This window comes from Myotis yumanensis, unplaced genomic scaffold (assembly GCF_028538775.1).
Source record: "Myotis yumanensis isolate MYYU_CA2020_CCGP unplaced genomic scaffold, mMyoYum1.0.hap1 SCAF_1, whole genome shotgun sequence".
Lineage (NCBI taxonomy): Eukaryota > Metazoa > Chordata > Mammalia > Chiroptera > Vespertilionidae > Myotis > Myotis yumanensis.
The window spans coordinates 209,562,163-209,580,901 of record NW_027223752.1 but is presented as its reverse complement, the minus strand read 5'-3'; the positions used below and the strand labels follow the sequence as shown (position 1 = coordinate 209,580,901).

Here is an 18,739-nt window from a genome sequence, read left to right as displayed (position 1 = left end):
AGGCTAGTTGCTAGGGAGAGGAAGCCGGGCGTTGCTATGTGATGTCATTATCCGGCACCCACAGCGACCGTTTCTGGGCTGGGCTGTGGGCTGCGTTTTGCACCATGGGGTCTCGGCAGTGTCGGCTGCGATTTGGTGGGCTGTCACTCCAGGGTGGTGGCAGGGCCTGTGTCCCACTTGGGGCAAGCCAAGTGTTGTTTTGTGGGTGCCAGCTCCGCAGTGCCGTTTCTCTGTGCGCATCTTGGCAGCTCCTGCATTGAGCGTCTGCCCCCTGTTGGTCATTGTGTGTCATAGCGACTGGCTGGAAGGTGGGAAGGACACTTAGCATATTAGCCTTTTATATAGCTAGACTAGAGGCCTGGTGCATGAATTTGTGCAACAGTGGGGTCCCTCGGCCTTGCCTGTGGGATCGGGCCGAAACCGGCTCTCCGACATCCCCTGAGGGGTCCCAGATTGCGAGAGGGTGCAGGCTAGGCTGAGGGACCCCACTGGTGCATGTTCGGGGCCTGGGAGGGACACAGGAGGTTGGCCAGCCGGGGAGAGACCGTGGGAGGGCTCCAGGGTGTGTCCGGCGGGTCTCTCTCAGTCCTGATCGGCCGGACCCCAGCAGCAAGCTAAGGCCTACCGGTTGGAGTGTCTGCCCCCTGGTGGTTAGTGCACATCATAGCGACTGGTCGACTGTTTGCCCACTGGTGGTCAGTGCACATCATAGCGAGCAGTTGAGGGGCCTTAGCATATCATTAGCATATTATGATTTGATTGGTTGAATGGCTGACCAGACGCTTAGCATATTAGGCTTTTATTATATAGGATAGATCACAGCAAACGGTAATAAAAATAAGCTAACAAACAAGCACTAGAAACTTTATGCCCAGTCAGCCTTTGTTGGATATTTAAAAAATACCCAGAAAATAATTTAGGCAAGCTATTTATCAAGCAGACTGTGCCTTTTTACAGAGTCATTTGTTGCTTTTAATACAGAATATAGAGTTTGCTTATCACACAGGAGAGTCAAGCCCAGTCGCTGCTTTCCTGTGGAGAGCCATTTGATCATGGAATAAAGTTGGCTTAGCCTAGCATTATCTTTCGGAATAGAAATATGAGCCAGAGATTTTTATGAATCAGTTAGTGCTTTCCTAAGTATGTTCTCTGTAAAGCATTTGCTCTTTACCTTTAACATCTATTCTTTGAGGATGTGAAATCTGTTTTAGATTTTAAGGTCTATTTACTTGCCCTGAGCACTGAACAGATGACCCATAAATTTGATATGTGTTAACTTTTGTGGATTTATTTTTTAAGACCATTTTTGTCTTTTTTCCTTGAATTTGTGTCTCCTCCTACTTCATGAAACTAAAGGAAATTTTTTTATGTTGCTAGTTCCTTTTGTGTGTGTGTGTGTGTGTGAAGTGATGACGAGATGTTGATGGTAGTTGACATCTGATAGGGAAGTGGAGAATTGCTGAAATATATTTTGTGATTTGTGAAATGAACCTTGTTTCTCTCCTTGCCTGTAAAGTGAAACTTCATGTACAGAACCTGGCCTTAAACGCTCCTGTATATTTTGTTGTGGAAATTATCATTATGAACATCATGGTATATGAATATGGCTATGCCACCAGAGGCCCTGGAGATGTACGAGGCCATGTGCAGAGGAGAGAGTGCCAACTTTGAGTTTCTGAGATTGGGCTTTATTGGACCTATGGAAATTAGACCATTTTAGATAGATAGCTGTGTGGTGTGGAAAATGGTATAAACAAATATAGCGGTAATTGATATCTTTTATTGAGCACTTAGTATGGTCCAGGCATTGTAATGAATGTCTGTCACACCTAAGCTTTGTAACCTCATTTTACAGACGAGGACGTCAAAATTTAGGTTAAATAACTGGTAGACCTAAGATTCAAATGAGTTGTCAGAGTCCAAAGAGAGGTACTAAAGCACAGTAGTATTTGGGTAGGAACTGTGTGTGTGTGTGTGTGTGTGTGTGTTTACATGGATGTGTGTGTATGTGTAGAAGGATTTAGCGATTTTGTTTAGATTCTCTTATGTGAATTTTGACAGTTGAGTTAACATCAGTGGCGAAAAAATTATAGCATGGAGCGGGGCAGGGCCTGGAAGCCACATTGCTCTATGATCTTTGGCAAGCCCCTTTCTCTTCCCTCCTGTGAGGCCTCAGTTAAAAAAAAGAATTCAGATCCTTGAGTTTTCTGTCTTTGTTTTTGTTCTTTTTTTGGGGGGCGGGGGGCAAGAATTTAACTCAGGATTTAAGTTCAAGATGATAATAGAATGTATCATTTGTCTTCCTGTCTTTAAATTGGGAGTATAAAAAGGGGAGTTTGGCTCAGTAGTAGATGCAGGGGGAGGAGTTGGTGTATGATTAAGCTCCCCATTGCCTCTTGCAGGCCAGGAGAGAGATGTTGCTTCTAGCTTTAGAGATCTCTATCCATGCTTATTAAATGTAAACATAAGTAAGTGAATACCCACATGTACATATACATACACCCACACACCCCTAATACTTTAAAACTTCTCTGTGCAATGCACTAATTAAGATGGAGAAGGTTCTCTGCCACATTATGTCACCATTTACTTTAAATATGGCGAAGCTATTTAGATGCCAAACAATTAACACTTGTCTATATTGAGACCCATTTAGAGCCTGGGGCCCTACTCTGCTTGTCTCTCAGCCAAAAACACTCATGGAGCATTCTCATTGGCTGTGACTGTGCTGTTAGGTGTTTGACTGTGGCCAGGTGGGCCAGAGCAGTACATGTGTAGCATCCATGTATGGCCGGCTGCTCCTGACAATGGAGTGTGAATGTCAGGGCTCTGCTGCCTGTTGGCCCCTCTGCCCTGTTAGGCCAGCCAAGACCTGGATTCCTGCCATGATTTAGAAAAGAAAGTAAAGCTTTCTAAATACTGGCAGGAAAATCAGCTTGCTTTCCAGATTCAAAGCAGCTGCCCAGAGTCCAGTCCCCCTGCACAGACAACTTGTATTGTAGTCTTCTCTTGGGTTTGTTCTTGGCATCCGATACATGTCCCAAGTAAAATCTGGTTGATAAAAAATTTAGGTTACAAATATTAAGGGTGATATTTTTTTCTTTTTTATCAGAATGGCATAATTTGGAGAGTTGCAGTATTTTTTCAAGGTTACTTTCAAGACTAACCTTTATGATAGTAAAGACAAGCAACTAATGTAAATCTTGATATTTTGTAAAAATACATCTGTTGATGCTGATGAAATTATTTATAGACTTGTAACTCACTTTTACATAGCTTAATATGTATGCAAGCATAATTTATAAAAGTCATTTGACATTAGAAATTCAAAAGCCTAACGGTTTAACTGAAAGTTTTATATTGTGCAGGATTCTAAGATGGAGCAACTTAATTCTTCTCGTATGTCTGACTTAGAGTGTAATTTTGCAACTGTAGGAGATGATTCAATAGCTGATGCATTCTTTGCTTTGGCTATGTTTCTCTGAGTGTGATTTCTGCTTCTGTGTTTCTGTCTCTGTGGCACAAGTAAGCATAGATTCCATCACAGGGCTCAGCCTACCACACTCAGAGTTTGCAGGATAATTCTTTGGTTTGTCTGTGTTTCACTAAGAGGGGGAGGGGCTTAGATTCCTTTTTTTTTTTTTTTGCTTTCTCTGTTGTATTAGAGCCAAATAAATAAATATACTGTAAGAACTCTTGAATAGTTGAGATGCTTTTCTATTATTTTCTTGTTGGGAGCTTGATGTTTTGCTAGTAACTCTGGGAAGAGAAAAGGAAAGAGAAAGCTGACACGTTTCATTTGAGATCTGTCTTCTATTTCTATAACTTGTTTAATTTGCTAACATTGTTGATATTTTTCTATTAAGTTTAGGTTCATTGCTGGTAGGATTTTATCACTATTGAAGTATTTTGTTTTACCTTACAATTCACATGAAAATTTCATGAACATTTGGTTGGGAACTTAACTTTATTGTCAGACTATTTCTAGGAGATAGGTCAGTAGTTGCATGTTGTATTTTACTTAATAAGTATCAAGTTAATGGAGATTCAGTTGTATCAAAACATTTATTTATCATTACATCTGAGCTTTCTTCTTTTTATAGTCTTTGCAGTTTGGGAAATAAATGACACTGAATTTTCCTCTTTTTCTTTTTTAAAGACTTTCAGCTGAATTCTCATCTCTCAACACTGGCAAATATTCATAAGATCTACCACACCCTTAATAAGCTAGTAAGTCAATCTTTCAATGACAAAACTACCAGCTGTTTAAATAGTTGTTTTAAATGTAGTTGATAAAAAAAATTAGGTTACGGATATTAAGATATCAGCTATTTATGAAAATATTGAATTTTAAAACTTGTGATGGTGTGATTTCTTGGTAATAGTGAACATATTTCTTGCAGAATCTAACCGAAGACGTTGGTCAAGACGATCACCAAACAGGTATTTGTAAATGCTAATACTACTTAATTTTAAATAACCTTCCTAATTTAAAGTTACAAAGGAGAAATACTAGCTGGGAATGCTCAACATGGTAATACATTCCATTAACAAGTTGCTACTTGGTTGAGGATTTTTCCAGTTGTGTGAGGCAGCCATTTACGGTTCCTTCTCAGTGGGAAATCTGTTCTGGGACTTGGCTATGACAGACTACTTCCAGCCCTTTAAAGGGGACGAGGGCCGAAGCCGGTTTGGCTCAGTGGATAGAGCGTCGGCCTGCGGACTCAAGGGTCCCAGGTTCGATTCCGGTCAAGGGCATGTACCTGGGTTGCGGGCGCATCCCCAGTGCGAGATGTGCAGGAGGCAGCTGATCGATGTTTCTCTCTCATCGATGTTTCTAACTCTCTATCTCTCTCCCTTCCTCTCTGTAAAAAATCAATAAAATATATTAAAAAAAAAAAAAAAAAAGGGACGAGGCTTCTCCCTAGTGGTTTCAAGTTGTCATTTCTCTACTGAAGTATTTTAGTTCATACTAAAAAGTCACTACAGTAATACAGTTTGAAAGGTATTCCATAAATGTTTGTTGAATTGAGATAAAATGATTTGATAGCTAGGTAGGGAGTATGTGTGTGTTGTATAGGTCCTGAGGATTTATGAATGGGAAAATTGAAACTTGACTATTATAAATGATTCTCTAGCCCTGTTAGCATTCTAATCACTCGGGGTGGGCTTGTTAAAACAGATTGCTGGGTTCCACCCCTACTGTTTCTAATCCTGTAGATTGAGGTGGGGCCTCAGTTTGCATATCCGACAGGCTCCCAGAGATGCTGATGCAGGAGAACACACTTTAAAAACCACTTCTCTAAACTGTTGATAATCATAAAGTTTAGAACTTGCACTTGATCTAAAACTTCCAGCACAAATGTAAGTATATTTAAAATTGTTTGAGAATTACCACAATAATATATGACTATATGCTTGTTGGTGAATTTTGAATAGCCTAAAAGTAAATTTAGAAGTAAAAAGTGACAGTCTTCTCACATCTCCCAATCCAACCTTCCCCCAGTTTAATGTTTGTTCTTTCAGACATTTTTATACATGCATATATTTTTATAGTAGTGGTTTTTTTTATTTGGCATCAATGAGGTCATACTGTACATACTATACAGTACAGTATCATTCTTTTTTCATTTAATAGTGTATCTTGGATGTTGTTGGGATTTAGAACTCCCCATCCTCCCCTCCAAATTGGTTCAGAATTAATTGAAAATGAGGTGCAAGATGGAGATTGAAGTAACAAGTTTGTTGGAAAACACAGCTTAGTTGTGCAGCAAAAATGCAGAGGCTTTTCAGTATTTATATACCTGAATTACTATACTAGTCTTACATCAATCACTGCCACAATGAGATAAGCACAGGCCAGCATTCCCTCTGTTTCCTCTCTAAACCCCACTGTGACAGTGGAAGGAAGGGGCTGGACTTCTGTTGGGAAGCCCATCTGAAAGGGGCTCAGAAGGGCTGGGCCCCTCTGGTCAGTTCCTCATCCCTGGACCACCAGTGAGATCACAAACTCCTCCTTCCCGGGAAGGAGTGAGACAAAGGGCAGAGACTGCCAGGAGTGTTCTAGAAGGCAGGCCAGAGTGTCCCTTTATTTCAATAAATACAAGTCAATTCAAAGACAGTCAAAAGCAGTTTTCTTAATAATTGAAAAGCAATGTATGCACATGGTTTTAAAAAAAATGTCGAAAAGATATAAAACAAAAAAATGAAGGTTTCTGTCCCATTTCATTACCCCATTTCCCATCCCCACTATTACTACACACTTTACTCTCTAGAGGTAACTTTTACATTCTTATATTTGTTTCCTAGATGGTGATGATGATGATGATGATGATATTGATATTTTTTACCCCAAATAACAAGTGTATATCTGCATGTGCCTCTTGTTTTTTGTCACTCAGTATATCTTGGAGATATACTGTAGCGCATTTATAGAGTTTTTGCTTTATTTTTTAATAAATGCATAGTTTTCTAATTCATGGATATATCATGATATGTTTCTATTGATACACATTTAATTGTGTTCAACTTTTAGCTAGGACCAGTAATGCTGAAATAAAATTTTCAGGGCCAGTTTTAATACTTAAGAGAAAAAGCACACTTCTCTCCTATTTTGGGTCAGTAGATTGGTAGGCTTTGGGGATATTGTTAAACTTAAGAGTTAGTGTAGTTTTGATTTTTAAAACTGAATTTTGTCTTTGTAAAGCCTTTAGGTTGTCCCCCCTTTGCTAAGGTAATAAAACCTCTAAATTCTGAATCTTGTACATTATTTAGTTAACTTTGAACTTTGGATTAAAGTGAGTGAGGTTACTATAGTAATTTCACATTTACATATTTAATTTGAATATGACAGTTTAATAACAGTAAGTTAAAATTAAGGAAAATGAAAGTGGACAATGTATTTAGCCGCATGCCTCCTCTCTTGCCCAGTGGGCATAGTGGATATGTCTGATGTTTGCTGTATGACATGCTGTTGCAGTGCCTGGTACCTCATAAGTGCCTGTCAATGTCAGTTAGTGTTAGTAATTTCTTAGAGTTGCCAATTTCATTAACATTTCTCCATCTGGTTATAGCATCACTTGTGATTACCATACCTATAATGACTGTACTTTAAAAAAGAAACAACATAAAATCTATACTGTTTGGAAATCTGAGAAAGTTAATTACTGTAATGTCTGTTTGAATCTCTTGGCCCAACAATAGTCTGAGCAGTAGCTATAACAACTGTACGTGGAAGAGCCAAACTCTAAGTGCAAAAGAGGCTACCATCTTCCTGCTCTGTCTCCTCTATCACTTTTCCTTGGTGCTTTCAATCTTCCTCCCATCAAAGAAATAAAAGTCAGACAGACAGACAGACAGACAGAGTTAATGTTGGAGAAGTAGCCCAAAATACTGGGAATGAGGAAAAAAACCAGAGAGGACAAAAAATGATGAAGGGAGAGGATACCTGTCAGAATCAATATTATTTAGAGAGAAAGGGATTTTTTTGCCTTAAATAGTGGGATAAAAATTGCTCACTTAGACACTAATAGTTTTAAGCAAGCAAGTAGTTCAACGATCTGTTCAAGAAAATGAAATAAAATATTAGGTACTGGTAAGGTGTCTAAAAATGCAATCTGTTTATCAACTCAAATTACTATATCTGTGACATTGTTAAGTCAAAAGTGAGGTTGAAATAGCTATCTAAAAAGTATTGAAGTGGCACAATGAGCCATGTAAAATGTTATTATGTGAAAAAGGCTGTATGATACAACAAAGTCACTAAAATGAAAAATTAAACAGTAAGATTTTTATATGGAAACATGAATTTATACAGTTTGGGAAATTCAGAAAAATTGTCTAATTTTATAGACCTTTTATTTGGAGATGACTAGAAATTGGGCACATAATTTTATGTGTTTTACTGGCAATGAATTCTAAACAGGACTTTTTTTTATTTGAGGCCCACAAGTGAAAAGATTTTTTTAAAAAAGAGAGACAGTGGAGTAACTACTTAGCATTTATTGAGAATAGCATGTTTAGTTAAACCATTATCATAACAACAAGCTTGGTAGTAGACACTAAAGGGCCTTAGGTTTGAGGCAGGTAAACTCAAGTAGCTCTTTAAAATTATTTTCTGGGACCAAATATTAGGATAGATCTGTTGGAAAAAATTGGCAGTATTTCTAATTGTTTAATGTGGAAAGAATGGCTATATTCATTCAGTTCCTGATATATTTGAAATAAAGTTGGTTGATAGAAGAATTTATTTGTTCTCTTTGAACACTGAACCAAAACGAAATAAACTTGAACTCAAATTATAACCTTTGGGTGAAAAATATAAACAATTTATATTGCCTTCCTAAGGATCATATAAATAGGAAAGCATGAAGAAAGAGCTTCTAATGATGGGAGAGTTGGGAGGGTTTTCACTCTTCATCTAATATAGAAATAGTTAGACCAGAATATCAATCAAGATAGTAATATTAAGGGGCCTGAATCATAGTTTGGGATTAGTAGTTGGGATTATTCTTCTCATCTTCCTCGTTCTTTATTATTACAAAAAGGTTTTCTTCTTTCATATGTTTCTGCCAAACATTTCTTACCAGCTTTAAGGTAGCTCCCTAAAATCTTTTTATTACTGCGTTTCCTTAGTGATTGTCAGAGAATGAAAATTTGTAGCTCTGATAATTTCAAATGAATTTCTGGGTTTCTTAAAGTTTGTTAGTAAATTGCTTTTATTTGAAATGTCAGCCTTAATATTTTGCCTCTGCCTGTAATGTCAGATTGTTTGTACTCAAGTAGATACTTTAAAGGGTTAAAATAGCTCATTCTGTAAAGAAGATAAGCATTCCATAGCATTCTTTATTTGTTTACTAAACTTTTTAAAGTTTAAAGACAGTTTAATTGAAGTAGATTGTGATGCAAGTTCTGATACAATAAAGTCTAAATTTAACTATAAAAATAAATACAAATTTGTAAAACATTTACTTAGATTTAAGTATTTTTATTATAAAAAGACATCACAGAGTTATTTTAAGATGCAAACATTCTAGAATATATGTTTTAAAACATCCTACCTGCCAAGAAACTTAAAGTCAAGTGCTTGTTTTGATGAGAAATGGAAAAAAATCTGAAATTATGGTGTATAATCTATTCATAAGTGTTTTATTTCTCTGGAAATGTACTGTGTTTTTTGTTTGTTTTTAGCAGAATTTGATTTACACATGTTTTAGGAATATTCAACAAACACTGAGAGTTTGCTGTAGGACTCTCAGTACATGTATCTCATTATTACTACAGTAAGATACTTATCAGCTGCTGTGTGTGCACCGGTGACCCAAACCGGGACCCTGCAAACCAAGGTGTACCTTTGTACACGCAAGCAAGATCCTTACATATATGTGTTGCCCAGTACCTGGCACTGGGCAGGCACCCCATTCAGGCTGGAGTCTTGTTTTATAACGGAGTAGTGCTTTTGGCTGGTATTTTCTTGAAGCATATTATCCGGGTAACTTCGCACAATTGTGGAAGCCCAAGTATAAACTGGGATTTAGGTTCTAGTCCTGACCACAGGGTTGTGACTGTTAGTTACTGACATGCTCTCCCTGCCTTTCGAGTAGCTTTCTAGAAAGAGTTGTCCACATTCAGTAAGTTTACTCCCTCACCTCACATCCTTCCCCAGCCCACTGCAATTTAGCCTCCACCATCACCAACCCATTACTACTGGACTTCATTGCTGAGTGCAGTGGGTGCCTTCACTGCTTCCTGAGCTGACTTCGGTGTGCAGTTCACCACTCTCTTTTCCTATGGCTTCTAGACATTATCCTCTCCTAGGTTTTTCTCTGCTTAGGTTTTTACTTTCTTTCCCACCCCTTGGCTTTCCATACTCCCCAGGGCTCTGTCCTTGGTTCTCTCTGCCTCTCAGCCTCTGTTCTTCAGGTTAGTGGAGGTGGTCGCAAGTGGTGGCGGAGAACCCTGGGCTTCGCTGCTGAGAGATGGGGTTTGACCTCTGACTTCACCTGCTGCTTTCCGTCTGTCATCTGATCTCTGTGGTTCGGGTTCTTCATTGTAAAAATGGGCATGCTAACAAATTCCTACATTGTAGGGTTATGAGGATCCACTGAGCACTGAGGTCCAGCCTGAGGCCACGGGCATACCTCCATTATGTCACTTGGAACATGTTTCTTTATATCCCTACCATCTGTCTACACACAATGTTTGAAACCTATTGAATGGATGTGTACCACAGTTCTCATTCTTTTTTATATATGTGTGTGTGTGTGTGTGTGTGTATGTGTGTTGATTTCAGAAAGAAAGGGAGAGAGAGAGAGAGAAACATCCACAATGAGAGAGAATCTTGGGTCGGCTGTCTCCTACACGCCCCATACTGGGGATGGAGCCTGCAACTCGGGCATGTGCCCTTGACCAGAATCGAAACTGGAACCCTTCAGTCCACAGGCTGATGCTCTATCCACTGGGCCAAACCAACTAGGGCCACAGTTCTCATTCTTCAAATGAGACCCAGAGACCCAGACTCGGTCAATGATTGACTGAGCCACATAGGTAGGTGAAGAGTGGGAGCTCATTCATTAACTGTGAATCATTCAAACCAGCACCTTTTGGCTCTTGTCCTCTTGGGTCACTGAGAGCCCAGGGCCTCTACCAGTGGGCCAGTGGAATGAGTAAGATTTGTGGTCCAGAATTGACACGTAGCACTTCTGAGACCGTGACAAGTACTTGGATGCCTGAGTCTTAGTTTTTCCATCTGTAAAGTAGAGATAATTACCTCTGCCCTGCTGTCATTCAGTGTTATTGACATAGTATATCTGCTAGTACTTGTGCCAAGATGGAGTATTTTAATTTATATATATAAAAGCCTAAGTCAGTGGTCAGCAAACTCATTAGTCAACAGAGCCAAATATCAACAGTACAACGATTGAAATTTCTTTTTGAGAGCCAAATTTTTTCAACTTAAACTATATAGGTAGGTACATTGTTATTAACTTAATTAGGGTACTCCTAAGGCTTAGGAAGAGCCACACTCAAGGGGCCAAAGAGCCGCATGTGGCTCGCGAGCCACAGTTTGCCGACCCATGGGCCTAAGCGACCAACCAACCAAATGACTTGTTGACCAGTCACTATGATGTGCACTGACCACCAGGGGGCAGACGCTCAACACAGGAGCTGCCCCCTGGTGGTTAGTGCACTCCCACAGCAAACCTCCCGTGTTCCCTCCCCCTGTTCGGCCAACCTCTTGCGGTCCCGCCCCCCAGGCCAGCTGAACCTCCCGCAGCCCCTACCCCCTGCCGGCCAACCTCCTGTGGCCCCTCCTCCCAGCCAACCTCCCCCAGCCCCATTGGGCCCTGGTCGCCAGCCAGGCCAAGGGACCCCACCCGTGCACGAATTTGTGTACTGGGCCTCTAGTTATCTTATAATTGTCTCATAATTTTTAATGTTTAAGACAGTCTGAAACGAGACTGTCAGGGTTTGAATCCCACCTAACTCTCTCTGCCTTCATTTTCTCATCTGCATTGGCAATATTGATGGTTCTTTTTTTATATGCTTGTTATGAGGTTAAGAGTTTGAGTTAATACATGTAAGTGTTAACAGTAGGACCTGGCTCACAGTAAGGTCTTTATAAGTGTTCCATGTTGTTATTGTCTGTTATTACATTTAAATATGTTTTACAGAGTGAAGGGTATGCTTCTGAAAACCCTGAGTGAAAGGGCAAATTCTTTTTTAGGTGGCAGAAACGAACTAAACATTAATATGGAAATTTTTGCTCAAGATTATGTCAGGCTTCTTCCCCAAAAATCCAAATCCTGTTTTTTTAAAGCCCCAAACCCAGATGCCTCTTGAAGCTTAAGAATGTCGGGACTGCTACCCCTGTGTGTGTTTTGAATCAAGGTGACTGGCTGGCCTGGCCTTGCCGAGTGAAGTGCTTGCAAGAGATAGCAGTGCAGTTCCTTTCGAAAGAACACTGACATGCAGGAGGAGCTGAAAGCCTAGATGATTTATATTATTAGTGCTTTGGGGGAGTAAATTGAAGTTGTGATAACTTCTATTTCTGGTGTGGTTGGGGGGGAAATATTAACTTATTTGTGTGACTATAACATTTTCTCAAAGAGAAACTAAAAACGTTTGTTTTTTTTCTATCTCATAGCATTTACAAATAACATTTAAACCATTTACAATACCAGCCATGAAAACTTCTAGTTCGGGGGTATTATTTTGGAAGTGTTGGGCTGTGGCATACCTTAATCTCGTGCCCTTTGACTCTGTTTTGTAGGAAGCCTGCGGTCTTGTAGTTCTTCGGACTGCTTCAGTAAAGTGATGCCGCCAAGGAAAAAGAGAAGACCTGCCTCTGGAGATGATTTATCTGCCAAGAAAAGTAGACATGACAGGTATGGCACAGACAGTAGGTCAGAATTGATGACACTGGTGTCATAGAAGCAAGATGCTGCCTCATCCATGTGGGTCTCTAAATGGACAAATGCCAGCTGGAACATTGTTTTGGTTCTGCATGGCAAACTTTCAAGGTGTAGTTATTTCATGTCACTTACTTTATGCCTGGGTTTATTAAAAAAAAACCACATTAGGTAATTTGACTTATTAGAAATTACAGTTTGATCTTAATCCACTGATCCACCAAAACTGGTGTTGACTTCCTTTCCTTTTACGGGCTTGCTGTGTGTGCCTGCAGAGGACCTCAGCATTGGTATGTTTCACTAAACACCACCCCAGGAATCCCGTAATTGCCTTTGCAGGGGACCGGGGCCGAGTGGCCGGAAAGCGGCCTGCACTGACCGCTCTGAGCCTGCCGGGAGTATTGGCTGTCCTGAGGTTTATTCTCAGAAGAGTGAGGATTTGTTAGAAACAGATTTGGTAGATAATTTTTTTCAACCACTTCTCTTTCAAACAAGTGAACTGTTAATTTTGGTAACTCCAAAGGTCTGTTAGACTTGTTTATTTTAGGCATCATTTTTCTCCTCTTTTTTTAAAACGGTGAACAAACATCAGTTTTAATCCTTTCTGCCTTTTTTCAGCTTCCTTTATTCTAGCTCTGTAGGTCATTTCACCAAAGGGCCTGAATTCACATCTATAAATCAAGGAGATTTGATGAGACTTTTCTGTTTCTTTTTTGCTGTGATACTTAATATGCTATACCTCAGTTGGAGGGATAGGGAGATGGACTCTGAAAATGTGAAAATAATGTCCCTGTTTATATCCCAAATGAGTAGAAAATATTATCTAAAAGAAGATTAGTAGTTAGTAGTGAGTTAGAAGATAATCACCAACAATGTGTAGACCAATGCTTTTCAGCATTACGAAGCCAGGTTACTTTATACTTCTGAGTGGTGTAAATGTGATTATCAAGGCATTGCCAAATTCTAATAATCACATTGCATTTTGGGACTATCTATGGTGTTTATTTATTTATTTTTTATATATACATATTTTATTGATTTTTTCACAGAGAGGAAGGGAGAGGGATAGAGAGTTAGAAACATTGATGAGAGAGAAAGATCAGTCAACTGCCTCCTGCACACTCCCCACAGGGGATGTGCCCACAACCAAGGTACATGCCCTTGACCGGAATCAAACCTGGGACCCCTTGGTCTGCAGGCCGACCACTGAGCCAAACCGGTTAGGGCTGGTGTTTATTTTTTCATCACGGCCTAATAAGATTTAGGATGATAAAGCCATTTAAAAACTGCTAGTGGAATTGCAGAAAGGTGTGGGAGACTTATTGACAGTGTTGCCATGGTCACTCAAGGGAGAGGGGGCTATAGCATTATCTGAGTTTCATCCTTGTTATTTTTTTTTTCATAACATTTTTTACATACTATAATGTTCATCCATTTTAAGTGTACAAATTCAGTGATTTTTACTAAATTGTTAGAGTTATGCAGCCATCACTACAAACCAGTTTTAGAAGATTTCCATCACCTCAGTTAGATCCTCAGTGTCCATTCACACTCACTCCGTTTCCATTCCCCCACCCCAGGCAATCATGAATCTACTTTACAGCTCTACAGATTTGCCTTTTCTAGTCATTTTATATAACTGGTCGTTTGTGTGTTGCTTCTTTCACTTAGCTTAATGTTTTTTGAGGTTCATCTATGTTATAGCATTTATCTTTTTTTAAATTTTATTAGCTGAGTGGTATTCCATTACTCTTTTTTATGTAGAGTATATTTAAGCAATTTAAACATTGTCATATATAGATCTCTAGACTATTGACCAATTAAAGACTTTTGAGTTGAGAGAGGAATGTTCAGGACTAGGATAGGAGCATATCTATTTGAACCTTTGGACAGTGTCCATCTTTGTTTCCAGGTATTATGGCTACCTTTTATTGAAGAAAACAAAACTGGTGGTATGCAGTTTAAATATCTTCCCACCCCATAACCATGTCTTTTTTGGTATTGAAACTCAGAATCTCTAATCAGAGGTATATACATATATTCTGGTGAATGTGTGGGTCATGAATAAATGCTCATTTAAAAAGAATTATATGATTTTTATATACTATGTAAATGAAAATTATATTCATAAATATTTATATATACCTATTTAGGCAATTTATATATAAATGAAGGGTAAGAAAAGTATATACTCACAATTTTTCTATCCACATCACTATTTGTAAAGATACTGCCTCCTCTCCCCTCCCAAAGTAGGGAATATTTCAGTCCTTAGCCCCAGGTCATTATGAAATAAGAACTTCTTGCCGAAGGTCACAGGGTTGGAGGAGGAGGCTGCTGTGCTTTCGGGTTCGGTTTTTCAGCTTATGCTGGCTGTTTCCACAATAGTAGGGAATGATGAGAGAATGGCAGAAGCCAGGGCTTCTCTAAACTTCTTAAGGTTATCCTAATGAAGAAACTATTCAAGAGACTTTGTGTGATCAACTATACACCTTATTATTTTTTTTTCCTGGAGGCTTGGACATAGTTTGATGTTTCTTTTTATTTTCTTATGTTCCCTCGAGGTCTCTAATATTGACAGGTTCTTTCTTACACTGTGCTCTTTGCCCAGCCTAACTCATAAGGCACAGAAGTCAGGAGAACCTAGTGTGAGACAGGAGTGAGTCGTAGGGTCATCAAATGTCTACGGTGTTAGACATTCCTTGCAGTATCTCACTATCTTTCTGTACTTAGTAGTTCTAGTAGTGAGGTAGAAGGGGATCTATAAAATACCTGTTCTATTCAGTTCTTACTGATGATTTGTTAATCAGAGAAAAACCTGTGTTAAGTATTTACCATTTAATTTTGTATTGGGTGGGACTGTGTTTAAAACTAGTTATAAAAGCTTAAGCTTCTAAATTCAGGAAGTAAAATATTTAAAATATACTTGAAATACTGATTAAATAGATGTGTGGTTTGGATAAGTGAATAAAATCTATCTGCTACTTAAAAAGAACTCAGAATCTTTACTTTAACTAACTTAAAACTGCCTTCTCAATTTCTAGCATGTATAGAAAATATGATTCAACTAGAATAAAGACTGAAGAAGAAGCTTTTTCAAGTAAGAGGTGCTTAGAGTGGTTCTATGAATATGCAGGTAAGTAATCACTTATATCATCTTAGACTGATCCTCCTGAAAGTAGGGACTACCATAGAGGAGATTAGGAAATTAAGAAATATGTACTTTTCGAATTTGGAGTGTGTGTGTGTGTGTGTGTGTGTGTGTGTGTGTGTGTGTCCCTGTTTGAGGGAGAGAACATCATTGAAACAAATCATCAAATGTCCTATTTATAGCCAGCAGCTAAGCCAAAGAACTCAGAACACTAGAAGCGAACTGAAAAGATGAAATGCACTTGGGAGAAGTACTTTGGATTGCTAGGAAACCTATTCAAATGCTGGAAATGGGTGATTATTTGGTTTACACATTGAAGTTAAAAGAAGCTTTGCTGCTTTGAACCATTATGCAATGCAACAGAATTTCTTATATTAAGTGTTTCTATTTTGAAAGATCTTTTGGCAGAAAATGTTTGTTTTGTCATTTAAATGTGTTAAATTCAGTCCCAGTTTTGCAACTTATTATAATTGGTTGGCTGGTGTAATACTGAAATCTAAGGTTTGGTTGTTTTTGTGGCTGTGTGTGGTGTAAAAGAGAGAAAGAAAAATTTTCATACAAGTTTGAACTAGAGGTTCTTTTTCTCATTCCTAGTTCTAACTTCCTATCAACTTTACTATCCCAGCATTCTTCAAAGCAACGTTCCTGTCATCAGTCCACCCTGCCCCGCCCCACCTCACAAATCCCTGCTGCCTACGGGATAAAAGAACTAGTTCCCTGCCAGCCCTTTGTCTGGAGTGCTTTTCTCCATTTTTCTATCTAACAAGATGCTCTGTACCTATAAAGCCCCCTAATTAGCCTAATAGCCCTTGTACTTCTCCAGGACATTGTTCATCACTAGTTCTGATACCATTTTACTGGGTATCAAAGTGAGGATTCCTCCTATGGCCTGATCTTGCCACCCTCCCTCACCCTACCCCTTTTCTGGTAAGAGCCTTGCCCCTTTTGGCCACAGAAATTGTTCCAGGGGCTGACAGATAATCCAGGCCTGGCCAATCAGGCAAAATTTTTTGGGATTATCAGGAAGCTGAGAGAAGAATCTTTCTCTTCTGGTGTGGACCTGAAAGGATGCGATCCTGATTCCTGTGGTTCATTGGAATTTCGTGAGCTACCCCAATGTCTTTCTAGTGAATTCGCCTTCATTACTTGAACTAGTTTCAGCTAGATTTTGTTTGTAGGGCATAGACACTAGTACAAAAACTAACTTAATGTTAGACTTTATCTGTTTTCACATTTATGACAAAAGAACACGAATCTCTTGAAGACATTTGTCTTCCTAGTAAAAGTGTTTGAGCCCTGGGCTCAGTGGATAGAGTGGCAGCCCACACACCAAAGGGTCTCGGATTCGATTCCTGGTCAAGGGCACATACCTGGCTTTGCAGATTTGATCCTGCACTGGTTGGGCTGTGTTCGGGAGGCAACCAATCAATGTGTCTCACATCTCTCTCTTCCCTTCCTCTTCCCCCTCCCTCCCTTTTACTCTCTGTAAAAATCAGTGGAAAAAATATCCTCTGATGAGGATTTAAAAAAATAAAAAAGGCACTTTTCTAGGTGTTTGGTACATGGATGCTGAATGAATGAAGAATTTTCTGATATTTGTATCATTTTGCTTTCTTCTTGGCTCACAATTATAAAAAGAATATTTTAAACATAAAAAGAACACTTAATCCCACCGTCATAGCACAGCTATTTTGATTTTTTTGTGTGTCTTCCTTTACAAGTAAGCATAAATTTTTCCATAGTATAAGCCACACTTCTGTTTTCTTTTAAAAGAGAGCAAGCAGTCTACAATTTTCCTTCTTGTTTGCTTTTCTCTGGCCCAGAAAGATGACATTTGGGATAAAGCTTAAGCCACATTCTTTAGGTTCCCTGAGGTCCTGGTTGGTTGGTTCCTGGTAGTCCATTCTCAAAAGGAGTTTCTGGGGGTGTGGCTAGCTCTATTTTTACACCTGCCTCCTTTCCTTCTTCTGTATCTTATCAGTAGGGAAAGTGGTTTGAAATTGGGAATACTTAAAAGTTCAAATGGTATCTTTTTCACTTTTAAAATCCCAACTACATGAGTGAAAACTATAGGTCAGTATTATTCAAGGATGACTTACAGGTTGTGCTGCAGAGTGAGTCTGTGGGAGCCCGTCTGTGAGGCCACAGCTCCCTGGAATGAGGAGGGCTTCACCACCCCTTGTGTGTGCACTTTCACTAGGAGCCAGCCAGCTGGTTTGGGCTGACTCCTGTACTTTAATCTGGAGAGGAGTGGAGGGGTAGCAGGGGCCTTGGTATGTAGTTGTTTCACATGGATGGACCTTCAGTTCTTTGCTGAGCTGCCCGTTTCACTCCTCACCTTGCTGACTGCTGTCCATGGCTTCTGCAGCCTGAGCCCTGCTCTCCAGCTCCTGCCTGGCCAGTTAACCCCAGCACGTTCTATGATGTGGACAAAATCACTTTAAAGTGGGAGGGTAAGTGGGAGGACCACTTTTTTCTAGGTTATTGTCAGTATGTCTGCCTTCTAAATGTATCTCCAGTATCTGTCACCTGGGCATTCCATAGCTTACTTTAGATACAATGGTCTTTTAAACCATCTTCCTCAAACCCCACTTCTAACCTACTTTGTGTTAGTCAGTGGCATATTTGTTAGAATACGATTGCTCAATTCTACAAGGGAATTGATAAATTCAGTATAAATATTACAATAATCCCAATGAACAATGTGATTACAGATAGATCTAAATAAGTTCATGAGAAAGATTAATGAGATGAAAGAAGAAGTTGTTTTAAATAGGATTATGGGTAGCTTTTTAATAATGTTAATTGACAAGCTATATTTTAGGTTTTTTAGGATAAAATAATTACTTTTGGCAAGACATACCATTGCAAATCCTACTGTTGAAAACTTCTTGCTCTTTCAAAACACACAGGGAAAATGCATACAATTAATACGACAATGGCATTGCATAAAATGTGGAAAAAAGGAAGAGCATGGATAATTAACATTCCTGCACAGTGTACATCAGCAGACCCTTCTTTGAGGGCTTGCCATGTGCTAGGCTCGGGGGTGCAGTGAACAGAAGCACTGTGCTCATTTTCTAGTGTGACAAATGGACAAACTGAGAAGCATCATCTTTGTAATGAGTATTGACAGAGCAGGGAGACAGTAACCAGGAGGGAGGGAGCAAAAGGCGGA

The 18,739-nt window shown here is 39.3% G+C and overlaps 1 protein-coding gene across 6 annotated transcripts in view; it reads left to right on the top strand.

The window, feature by feature from the left end:
• The window catches only part of DCUN1D4 (defective in cullin neddylation 1 domain containing 4), a 70,219-nt gene that overhangs the window by 20,903 nt on the left and 30,577 nt on the right, over positions 1-18,739 (top strand). For all 6 annotated transcript variants that reach the window (XM_070396804.1, XM_070396786.1, XM_070396811.1 and 3 more), the window contains 4 exons: positions 4,160-4,230; positions 4,404-4,443; positions 12,272-12,386; positions 15,455-15,546. In XM_070396804.1, the coding sequence (XP_070252905.1) occupies positions 12,316-12,386; positions 15,455-15,546 (163 nt within the window). In that variant the 5' untranslated portion in view covers positions 4,160-4,230; positions 4,404-4,443; positions 12,272-12,315. Of the gene's footprint in view, positions 1-4,159; positions 4,231-4,403; positions 4,444-12,271; positions 12,387-15,454; positions 15,547-18,739 lie in introns of those variants that run through there.